Source organism: Buceros rhinoceros, unplaced genomic scaffold (assembly GCF_000710305.1).
Source record: "Buceros rhinoceros silvestris isolate BGI_N320 unplaced genomic scaffold, ASM71030v1 scaffold17710, whole genome shotgun sequence".
NCBI classification, from domain to species: Eukaryota; Metazoa; Chordata; class Aves; order Bucerotiformes; family Bucerotidae; genus Buceros; species Buceros rhinoceros.
Genome location: NW_010390596.1, coordinates 78,578 through 105,400, shown reverse-complemented (window position 1 = coordinate 105,400; position 26,823 = coordinate 78,578). Strand labels below are relative to the sequence as shown.

The following is a 26,823-nucleotide window of genomic DNA, read 5'->3' as shown; positions in this document are numbered from 1 at the left end:
TAGCTTTGCTGTCGCACATCCATCTGTAGGTCACTTAGTCACTAGACTGCACAAAACTTTTCCTTTTGTATGGCATTGCTTTGCTTAGTCAGCTTTCCCATAGATGAAGATTAAGTCTTGAACAGCTGGTTAAGGAAATCATTAGAACTAAACAATTGTCACCCTGTAAAGTGATGAGTATTTTTTGATGTCCAGGATTTTCTTTTACCCTCATTACCACTGAATTGTAAGGACACCGTGTAAGCTCTCAAAGTGGGTTTAGTAGGCTTTGTGTAACTCTTCAATAGTTCTAGCATCTTCTGATCAGAGCAGTCATTAGGAGATCCTAGAGTGGATGCTTCCTTCCCCCCTCTACATTCCACTCCTCCTACGTTCCCTTTACCACATACTCTCTCTTGTCTCACTTCCAAGAGCGGCTTGCAGTTAAATTCTGGCCCTGTTGAAGTTGATGAGAATAGTGCTTTGTTGGAGCCAAGATTGAACTTAAATGGTTTTCTTACTCTGATTCTTGTCTAGATGCCATCTTGCTACTGTCGCTTCATACATAAAGCTAATGGGGCTGACATTGCATCTCAAACTATGTCAAAGAGCTATTGTAAATTACTGGTATCGGTTGCATGTGAATTCCAGTCGGGCACAAGAGACTTCAGCACAATGTAAACCAAGCCATAGCTGGAAGTTGTCTCAAACAAAGACTTTCAAAAATAACCGTGGTGTCCTTGACCACCCAAACTGCTTAGAGGACCATGGGCTTTTTTTGTTGTTGTTGTTGCTTGCTTCCTGATGATGGGTAGTTATAATTCCCAGAAATCGGACCACTAAAAAGCAAAGGTGGGCAGTCAAAATAGCTAATTTCCCTGTGCCTAAAACCTCTGGTAGAGTTGCCCACTGACTATAAAGTCAGATGAATAGCTTTGAAGTGTAGGCACAAAACGTGAATGAAACCAACAGGCTCCCTGACAGCGAAGTGCAGAGTGGAAGCCGAAGATGTACAGAAAGCTTCTCTTCTTCCTCTTCATCAGTTCCTAACTGGTTAATGTTTCCCCTAACCTGTCTATCAAAGCATGGGATTTTGAGTTGGGTGATGCCAGGGGAGTTAGGAAGATTGCTTTCTCTCAAGCCTGGCTGACTGCTGCTTTTTATTTAACCAGTCTGCTGCTTTGGGATTGCTTACTATAAAACTCAAAGTATTGTTGGTGCGGGCTGAGAATGGAAGAGCTGTTGCAACGCCTTCCCTGCAGTCTGGGTCAGCATGCTTGTGTAAGAGTATTCTGACAGGTGGGAATAGGGAAGGGCGGAGAAATTTTTGTACAAGAAGGAACTTGCCAATACTTCATTGTGAAAACAGTGGGTGAAGGCTAATGGAAAGGGATCTCAAGTCTGTGAGGCTGTGGTGGTAGCTTTATAATATGTATCAAATGAAAGGCATTTTAGCCATGATCCAGAGTGAAATCACAGCTGGTTTTCATCTGGGCCCTTAAAAAAAGTAAAGACCAGTGGACTAATAAGGATGTTTCCACTTGAGTTCAGTGTGTGGGGTTAAGGGCCCAAAAGAGCTGGTGGCTGGAGTGAGATGATGTAGGCACAGAGCAAGGACGTGCTTCCTAATGAGCTGGCAGATAGGGAAGAATGATAGAGCAGAGGCAAGAGGAAAGAGCTTTTCCAAGGCAACTGTTTTTGTGGTGCCAAGGACCAAAATAGCTGTCAGTGGTATGTTCCCAATGGGGAACAGGAAAAGACTGGAAAAGCGAGAGAGTGTGTGTGTGTGGAGAGACAAGACCAGTGGACTAATAAGGATGTTTCCACTTGAGTTCAGTGTGTGGGGTTAAGGGCCCAAAAGAGCTGGTGGCTGGAGTGAGATGATGTAGGCACAGAGCAAGGACGTGCTTCCTAATGAGCTGGCAGATAGGGAAGAATGATAGAGCAGAGGCAAGAGGAAAGAGCTTTTCCAAGGCAACTGTTTTTGTGGTGCCAAGGACCAAAATAGCTGTCAGTGGTATGTTCCCAATGGGGAACAGGAAAAGACTGGAAAAGTGAGAGAGTATGTGTGTGTGGAGAGAGGGGTGGTTTGCAAAACTAAATGGAGTGCCATTCCCCTTTTCTTCTGCCACTTACAGCAGAAAAGGATAGAGTTGTTTTACTTGCAAGAAACAGGATGTCTTTATGCCCAGCCTCGGTATTTGGGGAAACGCATTTGCTTTCCAACTGTGCTGTAGATCGGGGCGTAATCTTGGCAAGTGCAGCAAAGCCATCTCCAGCACGCATGAGTGCAACTATAATCGCTTGACTAGCCCCATTCAAGGCGAATAGATATGCATCTGCTTAAGTACCTCTTAGAATTAGTCAGTAATCTTGTTGATGAGATCTAAGAGCCTTACACCTGCACAGCACAGGACATGATATTGCTCTGGATGTACCAGTATGGAAAAGTCCTTAGGCATCTGCATGACTTGTGAATGGCATTTAAATTAATAAAGGCCCGTGTGCATTTGAAAGTCTTGCCCATAGATGTGGGGTTGGGGGCTTAGTGCCAGTGAATAATAAAAACTGATTTAAATGGAAAATATTATAGAACCAGAAATACCAGAAGGTGAATAAGTTGTCGCCCTTAATTTCACACTATAAACACTTAATGCTGTAGTCTCAAGCCAAGAATACCCCTCAAAATGGGTAAATGCTTCCAGTGTCTGTGTACGGACACTCCTGTGCAGCAGCAGGTGCTTTGACTGGACTCGGGACTTGCAGACAAGCAGGCAGGATGTGGTGGTGAATTGACAGTGGCTCTCTGAGGCTTAAGGAGCCTGCTTGGAAGTTCTTTTTGAAAGCGATAAATCAAAGATCCCTAGCAATACATCTAGAAGTATTTTAGATGAAAAACTGCCCGTTTGTCATCTTAAGCTTCATGTAGCCACTTCATTATTCCTCAGCACTGCCTTATGTAAAATCCTTAAACTTCCTTTTGTAATTGTTGGAAGAACAAGCTGAACATCAGTATGTTTTAATTCTTAACACTCAGACGTGCCAGTACTTCACGCGCTGCTTTCTAACACATCACTGGCAAACTGCCCTTCTACCTAAAATCCGTCTCTCGCTGGATTATGCTCCCCTATACAGAACAGTGTAGCCCGGTACTTCCTTTTGGTTTTGTACTATGTCTGCAAAGATATTTTGGCTGTTTTATGATAAACTTTCACTCGGCAGTCAAGTGCTTGCTAGCAGCAGGTCATAAGGCCGTGTCAGATCATTTAAGTCACAAGACCTGAACTACAAAGTGAAATACCACAGATATATACAATGTTCTGAGTTAATGTGAAATATTATTTCAACCCATAATTTAGACAGTTGTAGGACTTTAAAAGCCAGAAGACTTTTCCTGAAACTAAATGTCAAGTACAAAGTCTAAATTTTGAAATGCTCTGTAGAGAGAAGGGGGATCCATAGCACATATAGGCAGTAAATTGAGTTCTCTACTTCAGGCTCTGGTAGTCTTGAATTTTTAGTGTGAGCTAATATCTCAAGAGAGAACGTCCACAGCGTTCCTCAGCCAGAACCTGGTGAGATCGCTGATGTTGTGTGAATGCCAGAGTTGCTAGTTTTCAATTTAGTGTTTACACCGGGGTCCCAGAATGTTGCAGACCTTTTGTGGTGCTTATGTTCAGTTTGTAGACATTGCTTTATTAAGCTGTTGTAGTGTGATTTTTGATGGAAGTATTTATGAAAACAACTAATACTGTTAAAGGAGAAGCCTGGAAAACCACATTATGTGCCCATCTATTGGAGCTAAAAGTAAAAGCAGCTGAATTTTATTTAATCGTAGACTGTATGATGCTTATTGGATGTCCTTACACTGCAAAAGAGATCAGTGATTGTCAGTAACCTGGCAGTCCCTTTTGATTTCAAGCTTTGTTCAGTTTGATAATGCTGTGTGCGTGTTTCAGTTAATGGTTTGTAGCTTCAGGGCAGCCTTATCTTACTCTCCAGAACGGAAAATTAATAAAACCAAGTGGCTGCCTCAGAGCGTCTTGCCTGCAAAGCCAGAGAGCTGTGATGTGGGAGGCGATGATGCCTAAATGAAGTTTTAACTCTGATCTCTCTTCTGTCTCCTAGATCCCGATCGCATTATTGAGAAGGCATCCCACTCTGGCATGATCAATCCCAGCCGTCAGTGGCAGACTTTGAAACACAACGCAGGAGTTGCCCACTTTGAGTATCAAATCCGTGTGACTTGTGCAGAACATTACTATGGCTTTGGCTGCAACAAGTTCTGTCGACCAAGAGATGACTTCTTCACTCACCATACGTGTGACCAGAATGGCAACAAAACCTGCTTGGAAGGCTGGATGGGACCAGAATGCAACAAAGGTTTGTGACAAGTGCTCGGTCCCCAGATGAGCAGTGGGCTTGGATAGGATTTGAGTGCATCGTATCCAGGTTGCAATTCAGTGGCCAGTTTGTGCAGACAACAGGGTTAAGGACTGATGGTACAGCAACTAACTCTGTACACAGCGAACTATGGGCATGAGAGGACTAGTTTCTGCCTTGTTTTAAAATCGTGGAGAGGTCTGGCAAGTACTGGGCACTTAGCAGATGTGGTGTTCTTTCTCTGATTATCCACATCTTTGCCCTTAGGAAGAAAACCCAGCCCATTGACTTCAATGGGAGTTCTGCTGCTGACTTCAAAAAGGATTTCCCCTTTGGTGCAGAACTTCAAGACAAGCAGGAAGGAGAGACTTGTTTTAGAGCTGACCTGGCAAATGTAAAGCTTTGGTGTTTGAAAAGTTCCAGGCTGTTTGTTCTACCTGAGATGATGTTTAACATATTTATTAGGGAATGGCAACTTCTAGGCAATTTCAGAGGGAGAAAGCAGGACTCCGAGAAGGAACAGACTATCAGCGTGTCTTGCTGACTGAGCTTACCAGCCATTTGAATTGACGCTCATCTTAATATCCTGTCTGTTCAGAGATATGCCTCGAAAGTAAATCCAGAGTAGTTAAAAGTTGCTTTGAATTAGATGTAAGGCCAGTTCACCTGCAAAAGACAGAGAAAGGAAACCTGTAGACTAGAAGTGACTTGAGATTGCTGAGGGGAGATGGTTTCTCCTGCATAGAAACGGCTCTTTGAACAGCATTAAGTACGATTTCTCTGCAGAGCTAAGATAGATTTCCTGTCACAGGGGGCCACCTACCTAGGTTTTCCTTCCAGTAGACTTGATAGGAGAGACTTGTTAAAAAATTGGATTTATTAGGATTACAGTGCCGGTTAGAGATTAAAACATTCCCACGAGTGTGAAGGTGCAGAAAGCTGGCAGTGTGCTGATGCTCTTCTTTTTTGTTTTAACAGCTATTTGTCGTCAGGGATGTAGCCCCAAGCATGGTTCTTGCACAATTCCAGGAGAGTGCAGGTAAATGCTCCATCTCTCTAATTGTTTCCCTTCAGCCCCCAAATAACTGAACAAGTGATGCTAAACACAATAGAATCAGGGAGAGTGTTTTGGGAGTCCTGTTTTTAACCGAGGCACATTATTCATGCTGACTTGCCCAGGATAATGTGGGGGGCAGGCTTTTAATGCACTGATAATTTTAAGAAGTTCTTGGTTTGTGAAATGGTGGCACTGGTGGGGAGGGGGGTATGGGATAAATCGTGTGAATGCTGCTTAATGAGCACTAACTAATTGTTCCTGCATAAATAGTGGAAATGTTTTGTGGGTATGTTTTTTTTGTGGTGTTTTTTTTTTTTCCCCAAACACCCTATTCTAATTGTTCCTGCATAAATAGTGGAAATGTTTTGTGGGTATGTTTTTTTTGTGGTGTTTTTTTTTTTTCCCCAACAGCCTGATTAATAGGGCTTTTCCAACTACCAGGTTGAAGTACGGCGTGGCTTTTCTCTCCTCTTCTCCCTTTCACTGCTTCCCCCTTCCTCCCTCCCGCCCCCTGGTTTCTTCCATCAGTAGGCAAAAGTCAAGCATTCTTTAGAATGGGATTAGTTAAATCTCTCGGTTCCTTTACCATTGTGAGGCTGCTCCGAGTGCTGAGAGGTTAATAGCTGGGATGAAATCTTGTCAGTAGGCTCTGATGAATGCAGAATTTTGCTCCTGTGCTTTGAAGTCCATTCTGTCCTGGCAAGGAGACAATGAAAAGCAGGGTTTATCCACAACCCAACAATTAAATACTTGGAATGCCTCAAACTATACAGTATATATTTACAGTGCAGGGACGTTTTCTCCCTTACTCTAACAGAGGGTTAATGGATATTAAATGTGAAGAATCTTTATCAACAAACTGGTTGGAAGTTGCTTCGTGTAACCCTTTATCATATTGTTTACGTGCAATAGGGAACTGAGGGCATCTGAGCTTACAAAATGTTGATACTTATCCCGTATGGGAAGGGTTAAAAGTGAAGCTTGGGTGTCCGTGAATGAAACTCGGAAGTCTGAAGGAACAGAAAGTGATTTTTCTGTCTAACAAACATATTGGTGGAGTCTGTTGCTGGAAACTTTTGCATGAAGCAGACTGCTTCTCTTTCCAGATTAAGCTGTAGTTAGAAACCCCAGGTTTCATTCTTGTTTTGACAGGCTGCATTATATAAGGAGTCTGCCTAGAGAGTCACGGTGGTTCATTCTTTCTCTCTGCCCCTGTAACCTATGCTTCAAAAACAAAAAATCAAGGCATGCTCTGAAAGGAAGGTAGGCAGAAACTTTGCATCCTCCAGGGGAGGCATGGCAAAGTGAAAGTCAAGGCACAGGATGGACTGTCGATGTTAACGTTTAGCAGCACTGATATAAGCTGGTTAACCCCTAGAACACCAAATCTAAATATTTTCTAAATTAAAAAAAGGAAAAAAAAAGCCAACCAAGTAAGTAGGAAGTATCGGAGGCCAGATGGTGAGAGGAGCGTATCAGTCAAGGCTACCGGTGATTTGTGCTTCTGTCATCAGAATAAACATGCCTTGTAGGGGTTGCTGTCTCCTAGTCAGAACAACAGGCTTTGTTTCCAGAATTTTTTTTTCTTTCCTTTCTCTTTCTAAGTCTCTTACCTCCCACTCACTGCCCAGACATGCACTAGTGCCCTTATTTACTTAAGGTGCAACTTTCCCACACTTGATTTGCATAGTCTTGAAACAATGCTGCCCTTCTGGTGCTTTCAGATAACTTCTGCTTGCCAAGTTAGACCAATATCTTTAAAGCGAACACAGAAACAAGATTTTATTTTCTTTTAAGTTTTGATGAGTCATATAGCCTGTATGTTACAAATGCAGCAGAGTTTAAAAATAACATCCCAGCAGAAACTGCTCTGGGTTTGGGACAATAGATAATTTGCAAACATTCTTAAAATACCCTTTTCCCTCTTGGTGCGAGTCACTTTCTTTAATGTAAGCCAGCCAACAAAACCATATTTACTCATGAATCACCAGACAAGGAAAGTTAACTTCGAATTTCTCATGAGAAGCTGCTTCATACATGTTATTAAACAGGAATTAGCACCATGCATCTGTTTGTGGAATCTATATCTAATTTTTTTAAGTGCCCATAGCCTTATCCAGTTTTGTCACAATTTGAACTGGATGTTTGAAGGAAGTCGTATCTTTGGCTCTAAAGCTCATGGCTTTTTTTCCCTCTGTGGTGATATTTTTTTAATTACTTGTTTCTCTTTACACTTGCTTTAAAGCAAACAAAACAACTGTCCCTTTGATTTGGCAGAAAGGAGTAAAATTCTCGATTTGGATACCTGTTTTTGGAGGTGGGGTCCCTTAGTTTTGCTTGTGTTTAAGCTCACAGGCAGGTTGCTTTGAACGGAATACAAATTAAAAGGGTATGTTCCTAAATTTTGATCTTTGTGCATTCTTATTATATTCCTTATATAGAAGGATTTTCCAAGAGCTACTTGAGAGGTTGTTTCTCCTGATCTGGTTTTCTTTCAAGTTCCTTGTACACACAGACACGAGTTGGACTTTTTTTTTTTTTAACCCACAAACTAAGAATTTTTCATTGCCTTGGAATAGGTTGATATTGAAATAGCTGTTAAAAAGAAGTTCATTGGGATGCCGTTTGTCACCTGAGATTTTTGAAAGGGAAGTCAGACTCGGCACTGGCTGTGTGTGATTACCCAATGGGTAGATCCTTTGCGCTTTTTCCCATGAGAAGAAGTTGCCAGCAGAAGAATGGTGGGGGGTTTTCTAAATAGAAAGCTTAGCTGACTTCTGTACAGATGAGGTTTGTTTTCATAATTTAGTGACAGCTTAGTGCATAATTGCTGCTAATCAATTACTCTCAGGACCTGTTAATGAAATACAGCACCTCAAGAAACCCTCGCTTTTCATCTTCAGCTTGTTTCCCTTGTTTCTATCTATAGATCTACTTTAATTTGAAGAATCTTTCGTCTGGCTAGCGAGAACTAAATGAAAGCCAAAAGGCGCTTTCCCTTAAGGGCTCTTTCCTTAAAAAGAACATCTTTTAAGTACAGAATTCAGGTAGCTCATTGATAGAGGTAATAAACAATTTAAATAATAATAAATTCTTCTCCAGACATGAAATTAAAGTTTCTCAGAATTGGGTATGTTTTAGTTATTCCCTGAAAAGACGTTAGCATAAATCAAACTCTGAAATACACTGACAACTGATCTTCTTTGAACACCTGTAAAATCCTGATGTGTGCTCTGTTCTCTCGTCTCCAGTCTGTACTTGCTGTGTGTCTTCTAGTTCAGAACAAGGTTAACTTCCAATAGAGCAGAGAACTAGTAATGCTTTGCTGCTGCCTTGCCAAGAGCTCAGAGTTGGTGTTTATGGTTTTGCTTGTCTTCCTGCAAACCCAGCACGGCTGAAATGCCTGGAACCTTGTATTCATGAGGATCGCTGGATAACTATTGTTCCCTCTGACTTTCTCCCCCCCATCTCAATTTATAAAGCACCCTGTCAAAGTCCAGAGATTGATTTGTAGTGCACACCCACCCTCTCTGCCACGTTTGTATGAGGCTCCAAAAGAGTATTATTGTGCTGAGTGGCCTCATGCTGGTTCTCTCAGAACAGTTATTCTTTTGTCAGGAGGCTGGCTACAGAGACCTTGGCAAAACTACTAAAATGTTTGTTTACAAGAAACCACCAAACAAACCCTGAATAGCTTCTCCTCTCCCCTCATCCTGCTCTTCTCCCCCACCTCCCCAGCCTCCTTCCAAGCTTTGGAGTTCCACGCTCACATCTACACAGAGCAATTCTAATGGGGTTTTGGGTTGTTTCCCTGTTCTGATTTTTTTTTTTTTCTTTTTTAAACAAGGTGTCAGTATGGATGGCAAGGCCAGTACTGTGATAAGTGCATTCCACACCCAGGATGTGTCCATGGCACTTGCACTGAACCATGGCAATGCCTCTGTGAAACCAACTGGGGTGGTCAGCTCTGCGACAAAGGTATGCTAATCTTAGCGGACAGCCAAGTGTAACACTTGAACGGTGACACCGGTGGACTTAGCTAGGAGAACATACTGAGCGAGGGAGCCTCCTGAAACATGGTGGGAGGTTTTTGGTCCTTCAGCCTCTTGTCTCTGCTGCTGTTCTGGCATTGGTAGCCTGTCCTTAATTTTTCCCTGTCCTGTCCTTCTCATGTGTGGATGTATTCTGTAAAGGCTCTAGAACGATAGAACAAGGCGTGCACGTGGTGATGGTTCTGTTCTTTTCCAGCCATGGCTTTAATGCTCATCTCTTGCAGATCTGAACTACTGTGGAACCCACCCACCCTGTTTGAATGGTGGTACATGCAGCAACACTGGCCCCGATAAATACCAATGTTCCTGCCCTGAGGGCTACTCAGGACAGAACTGTGAAATCGGTAAGTGTTGGGTGCAGCCGCTGTTTTACAAGACTGGGGAAAAGTCAGTTTCTAATATTAATTATGAAGTCAGGGCTAGGTACAAAGATCCAGACTTGCTTGTTCATGATGAAGCATGAACAGTTGGTATCTCTGAACATCAGCCTTCTCCTCACTATAAGGTTCCTTGTCTGGCTGTGACTCAAAACAGTCAGTGTGGGGACGACCATAGCAGGGAGGAGGATTTCCTGCTGGCCAGTAGCTGCTTGATTCGAAGCTCTCAGGAGTGCCGTACATCAGCGGGAATGATGGTGTGTCTAGAGGCGTGTGCAGGGAGCAGGGGTGGGCTGCTGGTGATACTGCTGTAGTCCCTACCGCGACGTTCTCCTGTCTCATGCAGCGGAGCACGCCTGACTCTCTGATCCTTGCCACAATGGAGGAAGCTGCTTAGAGACGCCTACGGGATTCGAATGTGTGTGTGCGCCTGGCTGGGCAGGAGCAACTTGCACTGATAGTGAGTCCTTTCAAAATTGTATTAAAAATGCGCTAGTTTACTCTTTCGAGCAGTCTGTCTAATCCCCCATAAGCTCGCGGGGCAGCCTGCTTAACCTTTCCCAGCGTCAGCCTTGGTTCCTGGCAGCTAGTTACGCCACCGCACTCTTCCCCTGTGCTTGTACCAATGTTTTTGTTAAATGCCAGAATGGCCAGCAGCTTCTTGAAAGAAGCAGAATGCAGAATTTTTGTAGCATTCCAGCAAGTTGTTTAAAATACTGTTTTGAGAGACTTGCTGGATCAAAATCTGACTTCCGCGTGCAAAAAGGTCACAGGTGTAAACCACTTCCCCTGTGCTTTGAACTCCCTTTTGCACTACTAGTATTTTTAAAGAAGGCTTTTGCTGAAATTGGAGTAGACCTAGGCATTCCAGGCAGAAGTCCTGTTGTCTTCCCATTCCCCAGGGCAAATCCTAGTAGCAGCAACCATTTATCAGCGTTCTCTGTCACTGACGTTGCCTGTTCTGCGGCAGAGCTGAGCCTCTCCTTACTCTGCATTACAGATATCGATGACTGTTCTCCAAATCCCTGTGGTCATGGAGGAACTTGCCAAGATCTAGTTGATGGATTTAAGTGTATTTGCCCACCTCAGTGGACTGGCAAAACGTGCCAGCTAGGTGAGAACTGCTTTTCTCTTCAACCAGTGTTTCTCTTGGGGGCAGATGAATGCGAGAGGGATCGTAGCCCAGCAGGCAGGGGCAGTCGTGCCCTTTGTTACACACGTTTACAGTTCTGAAGCCTGGGGACATACTCTGTCACACTGAGAATATTAAGTGTCGGCATTTGCAGGACTGGGGTCTGGGAGAGTCTCAAAGCATAGGATGGCTTCCTTCTGGCATCGTTTTGCTGATGCCTGCTGGCAGTTGAAGGAAATAGTTAACCAAGCCAAAGAGACATACTTTAAACCATAAACGAAATGGCGAGGGTGCATGTGTGTGCCTTCCAGTCCCACCCCCACAAGTATTTCTTCCTTCAGCCTGTGAGAAAGTTGCTCTATCTCTTCAGCCATGTCAACTCCTCCAGACCAAGGAGTTCACAGCTGGGTTCCAAAATGTGGATGATCTCATGAAGAATGAGCTGTCTGCATTCTTTACACAACACACTAATCCCAGTGACCAGGCTGCAGCACTCCTCCTTCAAAAGGCTCAGTTGAGATGTGTGGGGGAGGAGAAGTTGCTCCTAATGAGTGGCTGGGTAATTATCAAATAATTAGCGTAGCCTGTATGTTCTAATTGCAGAAAAATTGAAAGAGACTTGAGAGACTGATGTGTGATTGACTTTTGTTTGTTCAAGTCACGCTAATCCACGCTGTATGTTACAAGTTCCTCCTAGGGCTGAATGAGCTGCTGGTTCTCGCTGTGAAAACCGGCTGTAGGCTTTGCCTCTCTGCCCCCTGCCCTACAAGCCCTGCATTTGGCCATTCACATTGTTTTTTCAGATGCGAATGAATGTGAGGGCAAACCCTGTGTCAATGCCAACTCCTGCAGGAACCTGATTGGCAGCTACTATTGTGACTGCATTACTGGCTGGACTGGCCACAACTGTGATATAAGTAAGTGTCTGTAGCCTTGGGTTTATTAAAAGCCAGTCGTGTGGGTATCTGCCACTGAATCCTGAGCTCTGATTTAAGCATCAGGCAGAGCCGCAGCCTGCGATGTTTTTAGAAAGGGAGCAGTTGGTGTGGGATGAAAATACACAATTTTATCAAACTCATTAGTCCATAACACAGCTATATTCTGATAAAGTGACCAAAACAATGATGTGAAGTTCCACTGCCTCTAGAAGAAGAATCACGCGAGGTTCCCACCCATTATAATAACCTTATCTCGAGGAAGGCATGCAGGAAACTTGACAAAAGCTTTATCTAGCTGCAGTTTTAGAGAAACTTGAGCTCTTTATCTAGTGTGAATACATTTTTGTCTTCTAACCGTGCTGATTTTATTACAGATATTAACGACTGTCGTGGACAATGTCAGAATGGAGGATCCTGTCGGGTAAGCCATTCTTGTTTCATTTTGGTTTCCCTGAGGCTTGCAACAGTAACTGAAACATTTGAGTCTGTAGTGCAGAAAATAGCGATTAGCTGGTATAAATTCTCCTGTCTTTGAGTTGAGGAGAGGGGGCCCTGTGTCGTGCTACAGCATGTCCAGATATGTCTGTAGAACTGCAAGGGCAAAAAGTACAGCTGCAGTAAATGACCACCTTTCACTGCTGGTGTCACCAGCGTGGATGGGCTGGTTGTTGTGCAAACCACCTACTGTACATACAGATACTCCCCTTCAAAATGCAGATTAATGTATCCTGCCTGGCAATTAAGAACGCAAGACGGTACTGGTGTGTTTGTGCATGTATTCATTTTTTCCTACCCTAAATATTCTTGCCTTGTTTGGAGATAGTAAAAGGATCTATCACTTTTCTTTTTGACTGTCTTTTTTTTTGTTTTTCTTTAATAAGATTATATCTAGAGGGAGGAAAAAAACCCTTAACTCTAAACTTTCTCGTTCCTTCCCAGGACTTGGTTAATGGTTATCGGTGTATCTGTTCACCTGGCTATGCAGGAGATCACTGTGAGAAAGACATCAATGAATGTGCGAGTAACCCTTGCATGAATGGGGGTCACTGCCAGGATGAAATCAATGGATTCCAATGTCTGTGTCCCGCTGGTTTCTCAGGAAACCTCTGTCAGGTAAGAAGCATGGCTGAAAGGCAGGCCCTCAGCCGGTGGCGTTCCTAGCAGCACTCTGGATCTGTACATGGAATGCCTTGCACCCAGTGAACCATACTATAAAGTTGTACTTGATATCGCTGTCGGTCTGCCAAGAAAGAGCTTGATTAATATATATTGGGGAAAAAAGAAACCAACAAAAGCCCCTGACGGGCGGCTGAGGATGCTTTTTGTTAAGCAGACTGCAAGTGTTCGCACGGCAGGTTTTTGTGTCGCGCTAACTATTAACTCTCAGTGGCTGTTTAAGATCAAGAGCACTGTCTGCTGAAATCGTTGCAAGTCTCACTAAACTCTGTGCGTTATGAACAATTCATTGAGGCAGCAGATAAAGGTCAGATTCCACAATGTCTGCCTGTCGTAGTGAGGGAAACCTCTGATAAAACTTCGGTTTCACTCAGCCTTCCCTCCCCTGCTTCCCCCCGCTTTCTACTTCCCTTTCTTCTCTCTGCACTACTTGCAGCTGGACATAGATTATTGTGAGCCAAATCCCTGCCAGAACGGTGCCCAGTGCTTCAATCTTGCCATGGACTATTTCTGTAACTGCCCTGAAGACTATGAAGGGAAGAACTGCTCCCACCTGAAGGACCACTGCCGCACCACTCCGTGTGAAGGTTTGTGTGCCCTCGCAGGGTAATGGGAATGGTTGGGAACAGTTTCTGCTCCTCCCCTGGCTGGAGCCATCGTGCAGCAACAAGAGTGTAGTCACTGGAGGAGCTTTTGTAGAAATTCATCTCTTTGTATGAGAAGATGAGTGGTGTTTGTAAATACCAATGAGCTGAATGACAGTGGTATGTCAACGTGGACAGAAAACACATGCAGCGAATGGCCTGCTCTGCTGAATTCATTCCAGGCCACGGACGTGGTCCAGCAATCTTCAGATAAGATGCTGTGGTTATCGTGTGCACGAACAGTTGGTATAGTTCTTTCATTTTAAAGCAGCGAGTGCATTTGTTTACGGTTGGACTCAAAGGTCTCTTCCAACCTCAATGGTTCTGTGATTCTCTGATACGTAATGTCTTTTAAACATCCATCACTGGAAGTGAAAATGTTAGCTTCGGAAACCGGTCAGAATGGGCCGTCCTCACACAGGTCTGTCTTTGTCTGCAGTAATTGACAGCTGTACCGTGGCAGTGGCTTCTAACAGCACACCGGAAGGGGTTCGTTACATTTCTTCAAATGTCTGTGGTCCTCATGGGAAATGCAAGAGCCAAGCAGGGGGAAAATTCACCTGTGAATGCAACAAAGGATTCACTGGCACCTACTGTCATGAGAGTAAGAACTCAGAGGAGAATATTGTACCACCCTCTACTCTGTTTGGAAAAGATTCCATCCTTTCCTCCCAGACTGCTTTAAGGGTTCCTTCTTGTAACACAGTGAACCTTGGAACTGCTTTAAGTTTTCATATCCAGCTTGGGCGAGGCAGATTGGAATTTGCTGGGCCTTGGGGAAAGTTCACAGTAATGAACCTCCTGGCCTCGAGTTGTATGTTTTTGAAAACCTTATGTATACAAGGTCTGAGGTAGTTAATAGTGGGGTTTAACGTGGATCTTAAGGACTGATTTTTTGGTTTTGTTTTTAATAGTAACTGCTGAGGCTCATCACTTTGTGCAGTTTTTCAGCTATTTCTTATCTTGCTTATAACGCCCCTTCTCAAAAGGGGCTAAGAAATGGAGTAGCAAAAAATAGTCTGCAGTAAGGTGACTTCTAGTAGCTCTACTTCTGGTTTGATTTTGTTTTTAACTCTTCCCTCTTATCCGAACTGTTGCAGATATTAATGACTGCGAGAGCAGCCCCTGTAAAAATGGTGGCACTTGTATCGACGGCATCAACTCCTACAAATGTATTTGTAGCGATGGATGGGAAGGAACATATTGTGAATCAAGTAAGTTATCCGTTCTTGAGAGAACTCTTGGAAAACATCAGGAAGGAATGGCTGGTGCTGTCTTTAAGCCTATCGTGACCATTCAACATGAACTGCGCTCTAAAGGCTACAGAGGACAAAGTGTCCTCTTCTTTTTTTCTACTAAATCCCAAGCTTTTGTATCAGAAATAAACCCAAGTTACAGAGCTGGACTGGGAGTAGAACCTGGCTCTGCTGCTGTTCAGTTGTCTGCCCTCCCCTTTGGACGAGGTTCTTAAGGACACCTCAGCACTGGTGCACACCATTTCAGGAACGGTGTATCTGCAGATACCTGTTTTGTCAGGCGCGGGAGCTGAGGAGGAGAGAGCACTCCGCTCCCACCCCTGACTGACAGGTTTATGTAACAGGCCTTTTCACTTCTTGTTTACTGAAACGAGATAACAAAGTTAGGGTTAGTTAGGGAATGTGGTGGGATATTCTTCATCTCTGTGACAGTGCTTAAAGCTTTAAAAATACTGTCCTCAGTGTTTAATCCATGATTGAAGCACAGGCCTGAATCGGGGATGGGACGTGCACCTTTCACGCATCAAGTGGTCGTCAATTCTGTCAACACTGCTCAGCTTGATTTCTCTCCTCAACGTTTCTAGATATTAATGACTGCAGTAAAAACCCTTGCCACAATGGAGGAACTTGCCGAGACTTGGTCAACGACTTCTTCTGTGAATGTAAAAATGGGTGGAAAGGAAAAACTTGCCACTCCCGTAAGTTCAGCATTTCCAAAACATACCAGGCGTGCTCTGTTGGGCTGCTCAAACTTGTTGCGTTGCATGAGGAAAGCCTTGATATTAAGGGTGGTTTGGGTTCTTCGCAGGTGACAGCCAGTGCGATGAGGCAACGTGCAACAACGGAGGAACGTGTTATGACGAGGGGGACACTTTCAAGTGCATGTGTCCTGCAGGATGGGAAGGAGCCACTTGTAACATAGGTAAATACCCTGCGTAATCACCAGGAAGCAGATGCAGCACTCAAGCTGTGACCTCAGTTTTTCCTCTTGGCTCCGTTCTGACGGCTTTCTAACAACTCAGCGGCAAATCGTGTTTCTGTTACAGCAAGGAACAGCAGCTGCCTGCCAAACCCCTGTCACAACGGTGGTACCTGTGTAGTCAGCGGGGATTCTTTCACCTGCGTCTGCAAGGAGGGCTGGGAAGGACCCACGTGTGCTCAGAGTAAGTCGTCTCCGCTTGAACTTTTCCAGAGCGGTGCGCAATGAGAACATGAGCTCATCCTGTCACCCTTGGAGTCAAGATTGAAACCAGAAGGGAAAGCTTGTTTGATGTAGGCTTTAGCATCACCTGAATCTTTGTTTTTAATGACTTTATGTGATGGAGCCTTGACCTGGGCATGAGAAAGTTGCAAATGAGCTAAGTGGAGACAGATGTTGTCTTGTTTTCTCCCGCATTCTTTTTCGACGAGCAGCTCTGTCTGCTTCCACTTTTTTTTTTTTTTCCCCCCTTTACAGGGCTCTCTTCCTGTGTACATGTGTTCCACAATGTAGTTAACAAATTTTGCGGTAGAAGCCTGGAATCAATTTAGTAGAGAATTTCAGCGTATTTTTGTTGAAGTTGAGCTAAGTGTAACAACTTGGGCATTGGGGGAAGTTTGATCCTTCTTTACTGACAGTAGAGTTGTACTACCCAAAGTCTGCGTGTTTAACGTTGTCTGCCTTTGCTTTGCAGACACCAACGACTGCAGTCCTCACCCTTGGTAAGTTTAACATGTTTAATCTTCCCTCCGTTGCTTCTTTGGTTGTGTTAACGTTCTAGATTCTTGTTACCTGTAACAGTTTTTTAATATATATATATATAAAAATGATTTTTCTTTTTAGTTACAATAGTGGCACTTGCGTGGATGGAGACAACTGGTACCGCTGTGAGTGCGCTCCAGGCTTTGCAGGTCCTGACTGCAGGATCAGTAAGTGTTTCAATTGCACCTCACTCTGATTTTTGTCTCACTTGAATCTCGTTGAGAGACAATCATCTTAATTGAGTTAAGTGGTAGATCAGATCAATGATAGATGTCCTGTGTCTTCTGTAGCCGTACCCAGATCTGTAGTGGATGTGAGGAGAGCCGGAACTGCACTGAAAATGAAAGAAATCTTCAGGCCCACTCAGCTGGAGCAGAAACCTCTTGGTTCAGCTGAGTGGGCAAAGTGCCCTCAAGGTCGTGGGCCCAGTTAGAAAGTGTTTGTGAGGTGCAGATTCCTGCTTGAGAGGAAAGCGTGCCAGCCAAAAACCTTGTCAATTAATAACCCACCTACAGGCCCTGAGGTGATGTATGCACTTCCCTGTAATTTAATAATAATTACAGGAGGGAGAACACTGACACGGATTTTAATAACAGCCACGGCAACAGACACTTCCTAGCAGTGCTACAACTGGGAAGGGGTTTTACATGGTCACCAGTTGAAGAGTTTAGTAGGGGGACAACACTGGAGTCTGTCAGAGGAGAGGAAGTGTGTCTCTGAGAAGGAATGTGTCCTTGCCCTTGAAAAGCTCCTGCAGCCATAGGGGTCGGGTTTTGATCTTTGTTAGCGGCACTCAGCAGAAACTTCAAAGAACTGGCTCTGAGATTATACCGGTGCTGCTAATATGGATCCACCTCTGGGCGGACACTAGAATATGACATAAAGCTACAGTCGGCAAATCTGTGGTCAGTTTTTTCTGACAAAATAAAAGGATACTGTAACTTCATTTTGTTTCCTCTCCTACCCTCGTAGATATCAACGAATGCCAGTCTTCACCCTGTGCCTTTGGAGCTACCTGTGTAGACGAAATTAACGGGTACCGCTGCATTTGCCCCCCGGGCCGTAGTGGTCCAGGATGCCAAGAAGGTATGGCAGATGCTATAGCTGGTCACAGCGCCTGTAGCCAGGTCTGTGTGATTGCACGTCAACAGGTCTGTGGTCGTAGAGGGGTTTGGGGGGGGTCATCTGTTGTTGGTCTAAAGCAAGTATCTTTCTTCACTGAAGAAGCAAACTTAGGGATAAGTTTAGATGAACTTAGGAAAGGGGTGGGGTGTTTTTAAATTTTTTTTTTTCCTATTTTAAGTAGCCAATTCTGTTCGCTCTCTCTCCAGTTACAGGAAGGCCTTGCATTACCAGCGTTCGAGTGATGCCGGACGGGGCAAAGTGGGATGATGACTGCAACACCTGTCAGTGTTTGAATGGAAAAGTCACCTGTTCCAAGGTACTGCTGGGCTGTCTTTTGGGTTACGCTCTCCGTCTGTCCTGTCACCAGCGGTTACTTACTGGTATTCATTCTCCTCCAGGTTTGGTGTGGTCCTCGCCCTTGCGTCATACATGCCAAAGGTCATAACGAATGCCCAGCTGGGCACGCCTGTGTTCCCGTTAGAGAAGACCACTGCTTCACTCACCCTTGTGCTGCGGTGGGTGAATGTTGGCCTTCGAACCAACAGCCGGTGAAGACCAAATGCAGTTCGGACTCTTACTACCAAGACAACTGTGCCAACATCACCTTTACCTTTAATAAAGAGCTGATGGCACCGGTGAGTCGCAGAACACAGCTCACCATGCTGTGGCACGTGTGTTTGCTTCCCAGAGCTTGAAATGGCTTTTTTGACTAATAAAAGTACAGCCAAAGCTGATGCTCCTTTGTTATCAAAGAAAACAGAAAGTACAGAGGGTGAATACCTCAATGCTTTTGAGGCCAGGGAAGAACAAAAGCTGGTTTGGAGGGAATTCCGCCTCCTTTTCACCTGAACTCTTACTTCAGGGGGGGGAAAAAAAAAAAAACATCACCAAAAAAACCCAAACCACTACTTATACTTCTGTGTTCCATGCACATCTCTCTTTAAAATCCCCAACACCCTTTTTGTTTCCTCCAGGGACTCACCACAGAGCACATCTGCAGCGAACTGAGGAATCTGAACATTCTGAAGAACGTTTCTGTTGAATATTCCATCTACATCACCTGCGAGCCCTCACACTTGGCAAATAACGAAATCCATGTTGCTATTGTAAGTATTCCTGGAATATTTTTAAATGTCTTAAGTTAATTGCTTGGATATGTTCCACCTGCTGGCAACTGGAATTGGGAGAGCAAGGGGGGTGTAGCACAACATTTCTGTTCTACTGTCTCAGGTGCTGCTTTTGAGGGGTTTTGGCCATCATTTTAAAAATGGGGACAAAAATTCTGCATTCTGCTTCCGCCCACAGCTGGGCTCTTTCTTTTTTCTGTGGGGTTTTTTAAGTATTAAAAGTGATTGCAAACGTTGGTAAACAGCCGGTTGCCCACGTGTCTGCTCTGGCGTTTGGTGTTAATTGTGCAACTTCTTCTGTAGTCTGCAGAAGACAGTGGGGAAGATGAAAACCCCATCAAAGACATCACAGATAAGATTATTGACCTCGTCAGTAAGCGCGATGGTAACAACACGCTGATCGCGGCAGTGGCGGAAGTCAGAGTACAGCGGCGACCAGTTAAGAACAAAACAGGTGAGCTCTTCCTCGACTCCCAGAACTTGTGCACTTGCCACAACTGGAACAGCCCGCCAGAGGCGGGTGAAGCTTTTCTCCCTTCTGACATCTGTAGAGAGCTGATAATCTGCCTCTTGGCCCTGGGTTGACCACGTGTTTACCTGGCGATGCCACTGCTGTCCAGGGAGATGACTTAAATCCTGTTGGAAGTGCCCGTTAGGAGCTTTCCCAGTAGCACAGGCACGCACCCCCACCTCGCTGACAGCCACCGGTGGGGAGAGAAGGGACGGTAGTGGATGCGGGGCCAGCTGCCCTCAGGGCTGAGGTGGTTCCCCTGAGCCAGGAGCTGCAGCAGAGCAGTGTCACGAAGCCAGCGTGACTCCTGCCAGCGGTGAGGGGCTCTGTGCGTGCAGGGAAGGGCTGTCAGACAGTGCTCCTGGGTCCTAAACTCGCGTTACACACCCCGCAGTCTGAAAAAGCCACAACTATGTCGCTGTCTGGACCCCAGAGGAAAACTAAGGTGCAAGAACCGAGCTTTGTTCTCTTAGTACAGAGCCTGGAGTGGGATGCTTGGTTTGCAGCTGGGTTAACCGGTCTCGTATCTCTTCCAGATTTCTTGGTGCCGCTACTGAGCTCGGTCCTAACGGTAGCCTGGATCTGCTGCCTGGTCACTGTTTTTTACTGGTGTATCCGAAAGCGCAGAAAGCAGAGCAGCCACTCCCACACGGCATCTGACGACAACACCACCAACAACGTGAGGGAGCAGCTGAACCAGATCAAAAACCCCATTGAGAAACACGGAGCAAATACTGTCCCAATTAAAGACTATGAGAACAAAAACTCCAAAATCGCCAAAATAAGGACACACAACTCCGAGGTGGAGGAAGACGACATGGACAAACATCAGCAGAAGGCCCGGTTTGCCAAGCAGCCAGCGTACACTTTGGTAGACAGAGAGGAGAAGCCCCCCAACAGCACTCCTACCAAACACCCGAACTGGACAAATAAACAGGACAACAGAGACTTGGAAAGCGCACAAAGCCTCAACCGGATGGAGTACATCGTATAGCAGACGGCGGGGCTGCCGGGCAGGGCCTTTGAGTATCGCTCTCAAGGCACTCCAGAGCTTGTAGTTCTTAAACTGTTGTGTAATATTTGAGTCTAAGGCTATTATTTACTTAGAATCCCTGTGTTAATTTAAGTTTTGACAAGCTGGCTTACACTGGCAATGGTAGTTGCTGTGGTTGGCTGGAAAACCAAGTGCTGCATTTCACATCTATGCAAAACTAGTCAAAAGTGCCCTCCTGGAAACTCGGCTGTAGCTCATCCATCACGGAAACGTTCCACAAGGTCTCACGTAGCCTTACGCTCCTCCTTAGAGGTCATTCTATTTTTTTTTTCTGCCAGATGTCCCGATTTCTACAGTTTCTTTAGAAGAATACATTTTATTTATATTTATTGAATTTGAGTTTTTTGTATATTGGTTTTATGGTGACGTACAACTAGTTCTGTATTTGAAAGTGCCTTTGCAGCTCGGAACCACAGCAACTATCACAAATAAGTTTATTATTTATTTTTTTATTGTATTTTTGTTGGGGGCGGGTGGGGGGAAACTTGTCAGCAGTTGCTGGTAAATGAAGAATTTAAAGAGGAAAAATGTGTCAAAAATAGAAGTTTGTATAGATATGTAAATAATTCTTTTTTTATTAATCACTGTGTATATTTGATTTATTAACTTAATAATCAAGAGCCTTAAAATATCATTCCTTTTTATTTATATGTATGTGTTTAGAGTTGAAGGTTTTTGATAGCATCGTAAGCTTGTGGCTTCTCTATTTTGAATTTATTTCCTTGTTACGTGTTGCCTATATGCCAAAACTAAGGTGTTCCGAAATAGTTTATTTTTACTAGGACGGGCTCTCGCGCCTCGACGCTGGGTTTTGTACCATGTCAAACGTTTGAAACACCTTCCATAGTATCATCACTTTAAGACTATTTGTAAGTACTGACTGAGGCAGTTTAGAGAATTAGACTAGAAATTTTTTTTTGCTGCTTTAGACTTGAAAAAAAACGAGTGACAGGCAGAGAATCTGCTAAGAAGCAGTTTAAGGGAACAAAACTGAGCTAGGACTTTCTGTAGATGAAATGTGAGTGGTTGCATGTAATTAAAATATCCAATTAGCGTGTGAAGTTGGAAACACAGCAATCTTACTTTGTAAATTCTAATTTTTTTTCTCACCATGAATATGTAATACTGAACCACTTGTAGATTTGACTTTTTTTGTAATCTACTGCATTTAGGGAGTATTCTAATAAGCTAGTTGTTGGATACTTGAACAGTAGAATGTCCAGTAAGATCACTGTGTAGGTTTGCCATAGATTACACTGCCCGCCTTAACAAGTGAGGAAATCAAAGTGCTATTACGACGTTGAAGATCAAAAGGCTTATAACCATAGTCATCTCGGTGGCTAACCATCGAGATCATGAAGATACCTTGTATTGTGATATTAGTGTTATATGAAAATGCATCTTTGATGTGTTGTTCCTGGCAATAAATCTTGAAAAGTAATATTTATTAAATTTTTTGTATGAAAACATGAAAGAGCGTGGAGATTATTGAGCTTGGAGCCACTCCCGACTCGTTCCCGCACAGAACCAGCAGCAGGTGCCGGTTTACGTTTCCAAGACCTGCCTCTGATGCTGGTGGAGTCAGTTTTTTGTTAGATGACACCCCGTTCCCCTCTGGCTCTGAATCAGACCGAAGGGGGTTGAAAGCAGTGTGGCCCTTGTTCTCAATGTCTTTCAGCTCATGTACCTCTGTGTACTTTTAAGAGGAGGAGGATGATGTGACTGGAATTGTGCAACACGTTTATTCTGCCTGCACCAATGAGCTACCACCGATAGTAACCGAATGAGAGTAGCTAGGCAAGATCCAAACTGCTGACCTGGGTGGGAAAGGAGCCACAGATCAGACTGATCTCCGATGGGCAAAACGTGCTTTGTAAAGCATAAAATAAACTCTTGAACTATTCAACACAGCGGCTTTTAGTGCTTGACTACTGCAGCTGGGGGTGGGAAGTGGTGGGTAGCTGTCTCAGAGCCCGCTCTTACTGTGGCACGATTCCCTGATGAAGCTGCAGGCTTACTTTGGTGAGGTTCCTTCCACAGGAGGAACAATCAACAGTGGGAAAATAATAGAAAATAGGGTCAGGCTCCTGCTGGAGCTTAAACCTAAGGTGTTGGGCCTTCGTGTTGTGGGTGTAGTAAACACAGATCACTTTATTACTGCGATGTGAGCGGTTGAAAAATCTGCTAGCAAGGCATACTCTGTTCTGTACCTTCGTTACAGCTGTCTTAAAAAAAATGATAAAAACTATGCAGTGTTACTTTTTATTTCAAACTCACTTTAAAAGGGGGTTTCTGACTTGTTGCTGCATGGAACGTGGTCCTGCTCTTACTCATCACAATCACATGCCACATAACTTCATACTGGAGAACCACCAGTTACTGCCTGCTGAGGGGGAAGTCAACAACATTCGCTGCTTCTGACCACTGCAATAATTCCTTCACAAACAAATCCCACGAGTATTTATCTCTCTCTGTTCCCTGACTTACACAATGTGCAATAAGGGCACTAAACAAAACAGCATCTTCCCCCTCCCTCAGCAGCAAAGAGCTTTGTGCTGAATTAACCATCCTCCTGAGGGCTGCTGCTAATGTAGGACTTGAATGCAGTAACGCAGGAACCAACTGCCTGAAACATTTATACCTGAACTTGTAGGAATAAATCTGCATGTCTTCCAGAAAGCAAAAAGAAAAAAAAAGTAAACTGGGCTTTTGCTAGTCTGGGGACCATGGAGTTGTTGACAGGCCACCTCGAACCCCACCGAGGTTACAGACCTCATCGTTTAATCAGGGACAAAGTGGTTTAGCTCGCTGAAGACTCGGTGTAGAGCAAAACCTGGGTCCCTCAAGCTTCAAAATTCATCAGCCCCGAGTGCTGTATTCATTGATTTATTTCCAGCCCTTCCTGTGCTACAAAGGGCTGTCGTGACCATGCAGAGGTGCTGGGACTGCACAGGCTCCCCATGCACAATCCATTTTCCCATGTAACTCATTTCATCTCTAACTAACTCATACATTATAAAATTAGAGCCACACCAGTTGTACAGGGGGAGGGAAGAAAGAGAAGTCTGTGAAACTGCTATAATGATATTTTTAAATTATATCCTCATATCTCAGTGGTAGCTTCAAAATATCTACACTGGTGAATGTAACACGAAACCAGGCTTCCAAAGGCCGGAACCACCCCCAGCCTGGGGGCTGGTATATGGCATCTTCTCCCTAGTCATGAAAATAAACAGAACCACAAAGTTTAAGGCTTTCCCAGTAGAATACTGAGGCACGTTTCTTTTTGTGGAAGTTGTTATACTTTGCCAGTTCCCAGTTTACTACTCTGGGAAGAGACACTCTGTTTAGTCAGGAGAAGTTTCCCGCTGCTCGTGTGTGTTTGTTCTCTGGATCCTTATTCAGCTGAGAAGTGGGAAATGTGCATGTGCTTCCTGAGCTGCCGATTAAACGTAGGGGCTTTAAACACAACAATAATAAAATGACTCCTCTTCGTACCCTCAGCCTTGCCCTGCCGACAGCTCATCGAACCTGCCCGCCCTGGGTTTGGTTCCACATCAAAGCTCTGCACCTCCGCACGGAAAGGGCCCGTCTCATGCCGCAGTAACCGGCACAAAGGTGCTGAGCGTGCACGTTACCGCAGCTCAGCCTTGCCCTGCCGACAGCTCATCGAACCTGCCCGCCCTGGGTTTGGTTCCACATCAAAGCTCTGCACCTCCGCACGGAAAGGGCCCGTCTCATGCCGCAGTAACCGGCACAAAGGTGCTGAGCATGCACGTTACCGCAGCAGTAACACCAGTATGTTCACGTCACTGGGGAAAGCCAGCCTTGGGAAGGGCTCTTTCTGCAGCCCCAACAGGAGCAAACGACAGCCAGCCCGCACTGGTGCAGCTCAGGCCTCGCCACTGCGCAACAGCAACCAGCTCAGGACCTAAACGTGAGCCGAGCATCCTCAAGCATTTTCGCTGATGAAGGCGTTTTCCTCTCCACAGAAACAGCTCTCGTTCTTACACCAGCTGAAAACACCGGCACGGCAAGAGTTAATGATGTTAATAACCAGCTCTCTGCCAAGACAGCAAATGTTACGCTCTCCTTACTCCAGCCGTGGGGCTGAAGCCAGCGCCCAGGGCCCAGACCCCACCCTCGCCGTTTGCAGAGCCCCTCCGGACCGAGTCACAAGGCAGAGGCTGGACGGGTTTATTGGCGTATGCAGAGAGGGGAAGTTCTGACAAGGGAAGTACCCAATTCAGCCTTTTCCTCCCCAGAAGATGGAAGTGATTGCGCAAGCTCCCCCTCCCCTTCTAAAAGGAGCAAGAATATTTAAGCATATTAAAGAATCTGTCAACTTCCTTTTTCAGTGTTAACAAACAGCAGCAGCCACCATGACCAGTGCTCACCAGTGCGCACAGAGCCGGCTTGCGCGACGATTAATTCCCTTTTCTGGGGGTAAGGAGGAGGAGGAAGGGGGTGAAGGTCCTCTGTGGTGTGTTGGGCAGCGGACAGAGGTTCGGCAGACAGCTCAGCCTAGCGCTGGGGCAGCAGCGCAGCGATGCGGTATCAGACAGGGCGTCAGACTGGAGTCCCAGCCCCGATCCTCAGTGAGCGCCTGCTCTGTGATGTGCAAATTCTCTGCAGGGTGGGGATATAAACCTCTATGCTTTTCAATCTGGTGCTGTGAGATCACATTAATATTAAAAAGGGGCATGTGCATCTCTAGAATTATGGCTCAGGACACTTTTCTTTAAAGATCTGATGCATAAATAAAGATAATTAATAAGGCAGCAAATAAAGCAGTTACAGAGCTCGATTACCAATTCCTACTGCTGGCTCAGCTCTACTGAAGGATTTCTCTTGGACAGACAGGAGCAAAGCAGTGAACTTCTCATTCAAAACAGGTCCCCTGTCAGCTCTCACAGAAATTCCCTGCTCTGGAGTAATTTGCATGGATGGGGAAGGAGGGAGGGTGTTGGAAGGTTAATTCCCTGGATGTTTTCTGGGTTGCAGCTGAAACGCCCTGTGACGCTACCTCATCTCCACACCTCTCTTACGACTTCTCAGCGTAAGCTGACACCAAACAAACAGTCCCCATCTGAAAACGTCACCCTGCTGCCACTGCGGAAAGGACAAGGCCGTGCACGACCATGTTCCATCTGGATTATCTAGAGGAGAAAAAGTGAACAAAATTGGAGAACTGCATTCAAAAACTCTTGATCCCACTGATGAAAGAATTTGCAGTGTGAGTTCCTTGCTTTACCTTGAAGAAACTGCTCACTCTCCGTCCTGCCCCAGCTCTCAAGACAAGCATATTCCCACCCCTCCCAGGTTCAGCTGCAAACGCTTTGATATCCCTTTGATGAAAGGCTCCATGAGCTGCTCTTCCCCCACCCCACGTCTCATTCACATGGGGTTTGGGGTGCTCGTTAGTGCTTATTAGAGAAGAAAAGAGCAGAAAGCAAAGAAGTGAGGAGTGCCTTTTATTACAGCTAATTTCTGAGGCCAGCCCACACTTCCCGCTGCCGGCTGAGAGAGTCTCGATACTATTAACTCTCTTGGCCCAAACCTGTATTGGGGTGGTTTCACACAGCTTGAAGCCTTTCGCTGGACACTGATCTAGGCAAGGAGGTGACTACTCCTAACACACCGTCTGGGACCCACAGGCAGAGCGGTGAGAGGGAGGGGAGTTCACACTGACAAAATAAACGCCTTCAGAAGGGTACTTAGCACCTTCCTCAGTCTGCACCTGCTGCACAAGGAAAGGTCCTGCTTCTTAAAATGTTCCTCTTCCTGCTTTCCAGAGCAGAAACATGGCTCAGGCCAAGCGTGGCACAGAAACACAGCTCCACAACTGCAGTAACACACGGACTGACACGCTCAGCCCTGGCGTGCAGTGACAACGTGACAGATGGTATCAGGACTAGCACAAAGCTTATGACGCCAAATAACTCCTGCAATAGCTAAAACCTTCCTCCCGGTCAACAGTGGGCAAGGGAGATGCGACACCAGCCCGTTTCCTCTCTGTAAGTAAATATGTAAAAGGCTGGTTTAGCGTTTGATGTGTGTTTGAACACAAAAAGTTCACTAAACAAATATTTCTAACCACTTTGATGTAAAGAATAATGGCAACGATGGTCTGCGCTCACAAGGAAGTGTTTGGCCGGATAGGACTGGTCCGCTACCAGCAAACAGCACAGAGCAGACCAGCCAGATGAGCCATTCAGCACCAGCCAGCCCACAGTGGCTGGGTTTGGAAGACACTTTTTGAAAAACACGG

The 26,823-nt window shown here is 45.1% G+C and overlaps 1 protein-coding gene across 1 annotated transcript in view; it reads left to right on the top strand.

Moving 5' to 3' along the window:
* Positions 1-21,618, top strand: part of JAG1 (jagged 1) — a gene marked incomplete at its 5' end in the record, with an annotated part of 35,865 nt that extends 14,247 nt beyond the window's left edge. The window contains 23 exon segments of the mRNA XM_010138426.1: positions 4,108-4,362; positions 5,341-5,401; positions 9,267-9,397; positions 9,696-9,815; positions 10,195-10,308; positions 10,849-10,962; positions 11,784-11,897; positions 12,293-12,339; positions 12,858-13,031; positions 13,531-13,681; positions 14,178-14,342; positions 14,839-14,952; positions 15,579-15,692; positions 15,803-15,916; positions 16,041-16,157; positions 16,668-16,695; positions 16,817-16,902; positions 17,708-17,821; positions 18,067-18,176; positions 18,259-18,495; positions 18,835-18,966; positions 19,291-19,441; positions 20,035-21,618. Of these exon segments, the coding sequence (XP_010136728.1) occupies positions 4,108-4,362; positions 5,341-5,401; positions 9,267-9,397; positions 9,696-9,815; positions 10,195-10,308; positions 10,849-10,962; positions 11,784-11,897; positions 12,293-12,339; positions 12,858-13,031; positions 13,531-13,681; positions 14,178-14,342; positions 14,839-14,952; positions 15,579-15,692; positions 15,803-15,916; positions 16,041-16,157; positions 16,668-16,695; positions 16,817-16,902; positions 17,708-17,821; positions 18,067-18,176; positions 18,259-18,495; positions 18,835-18,966; positions 19,291-19,441; positions 20,035-20,492 (3,221 nt within the window).
* Positions 21,619-26,823: the final 5,205 nt, after the last annotated feature.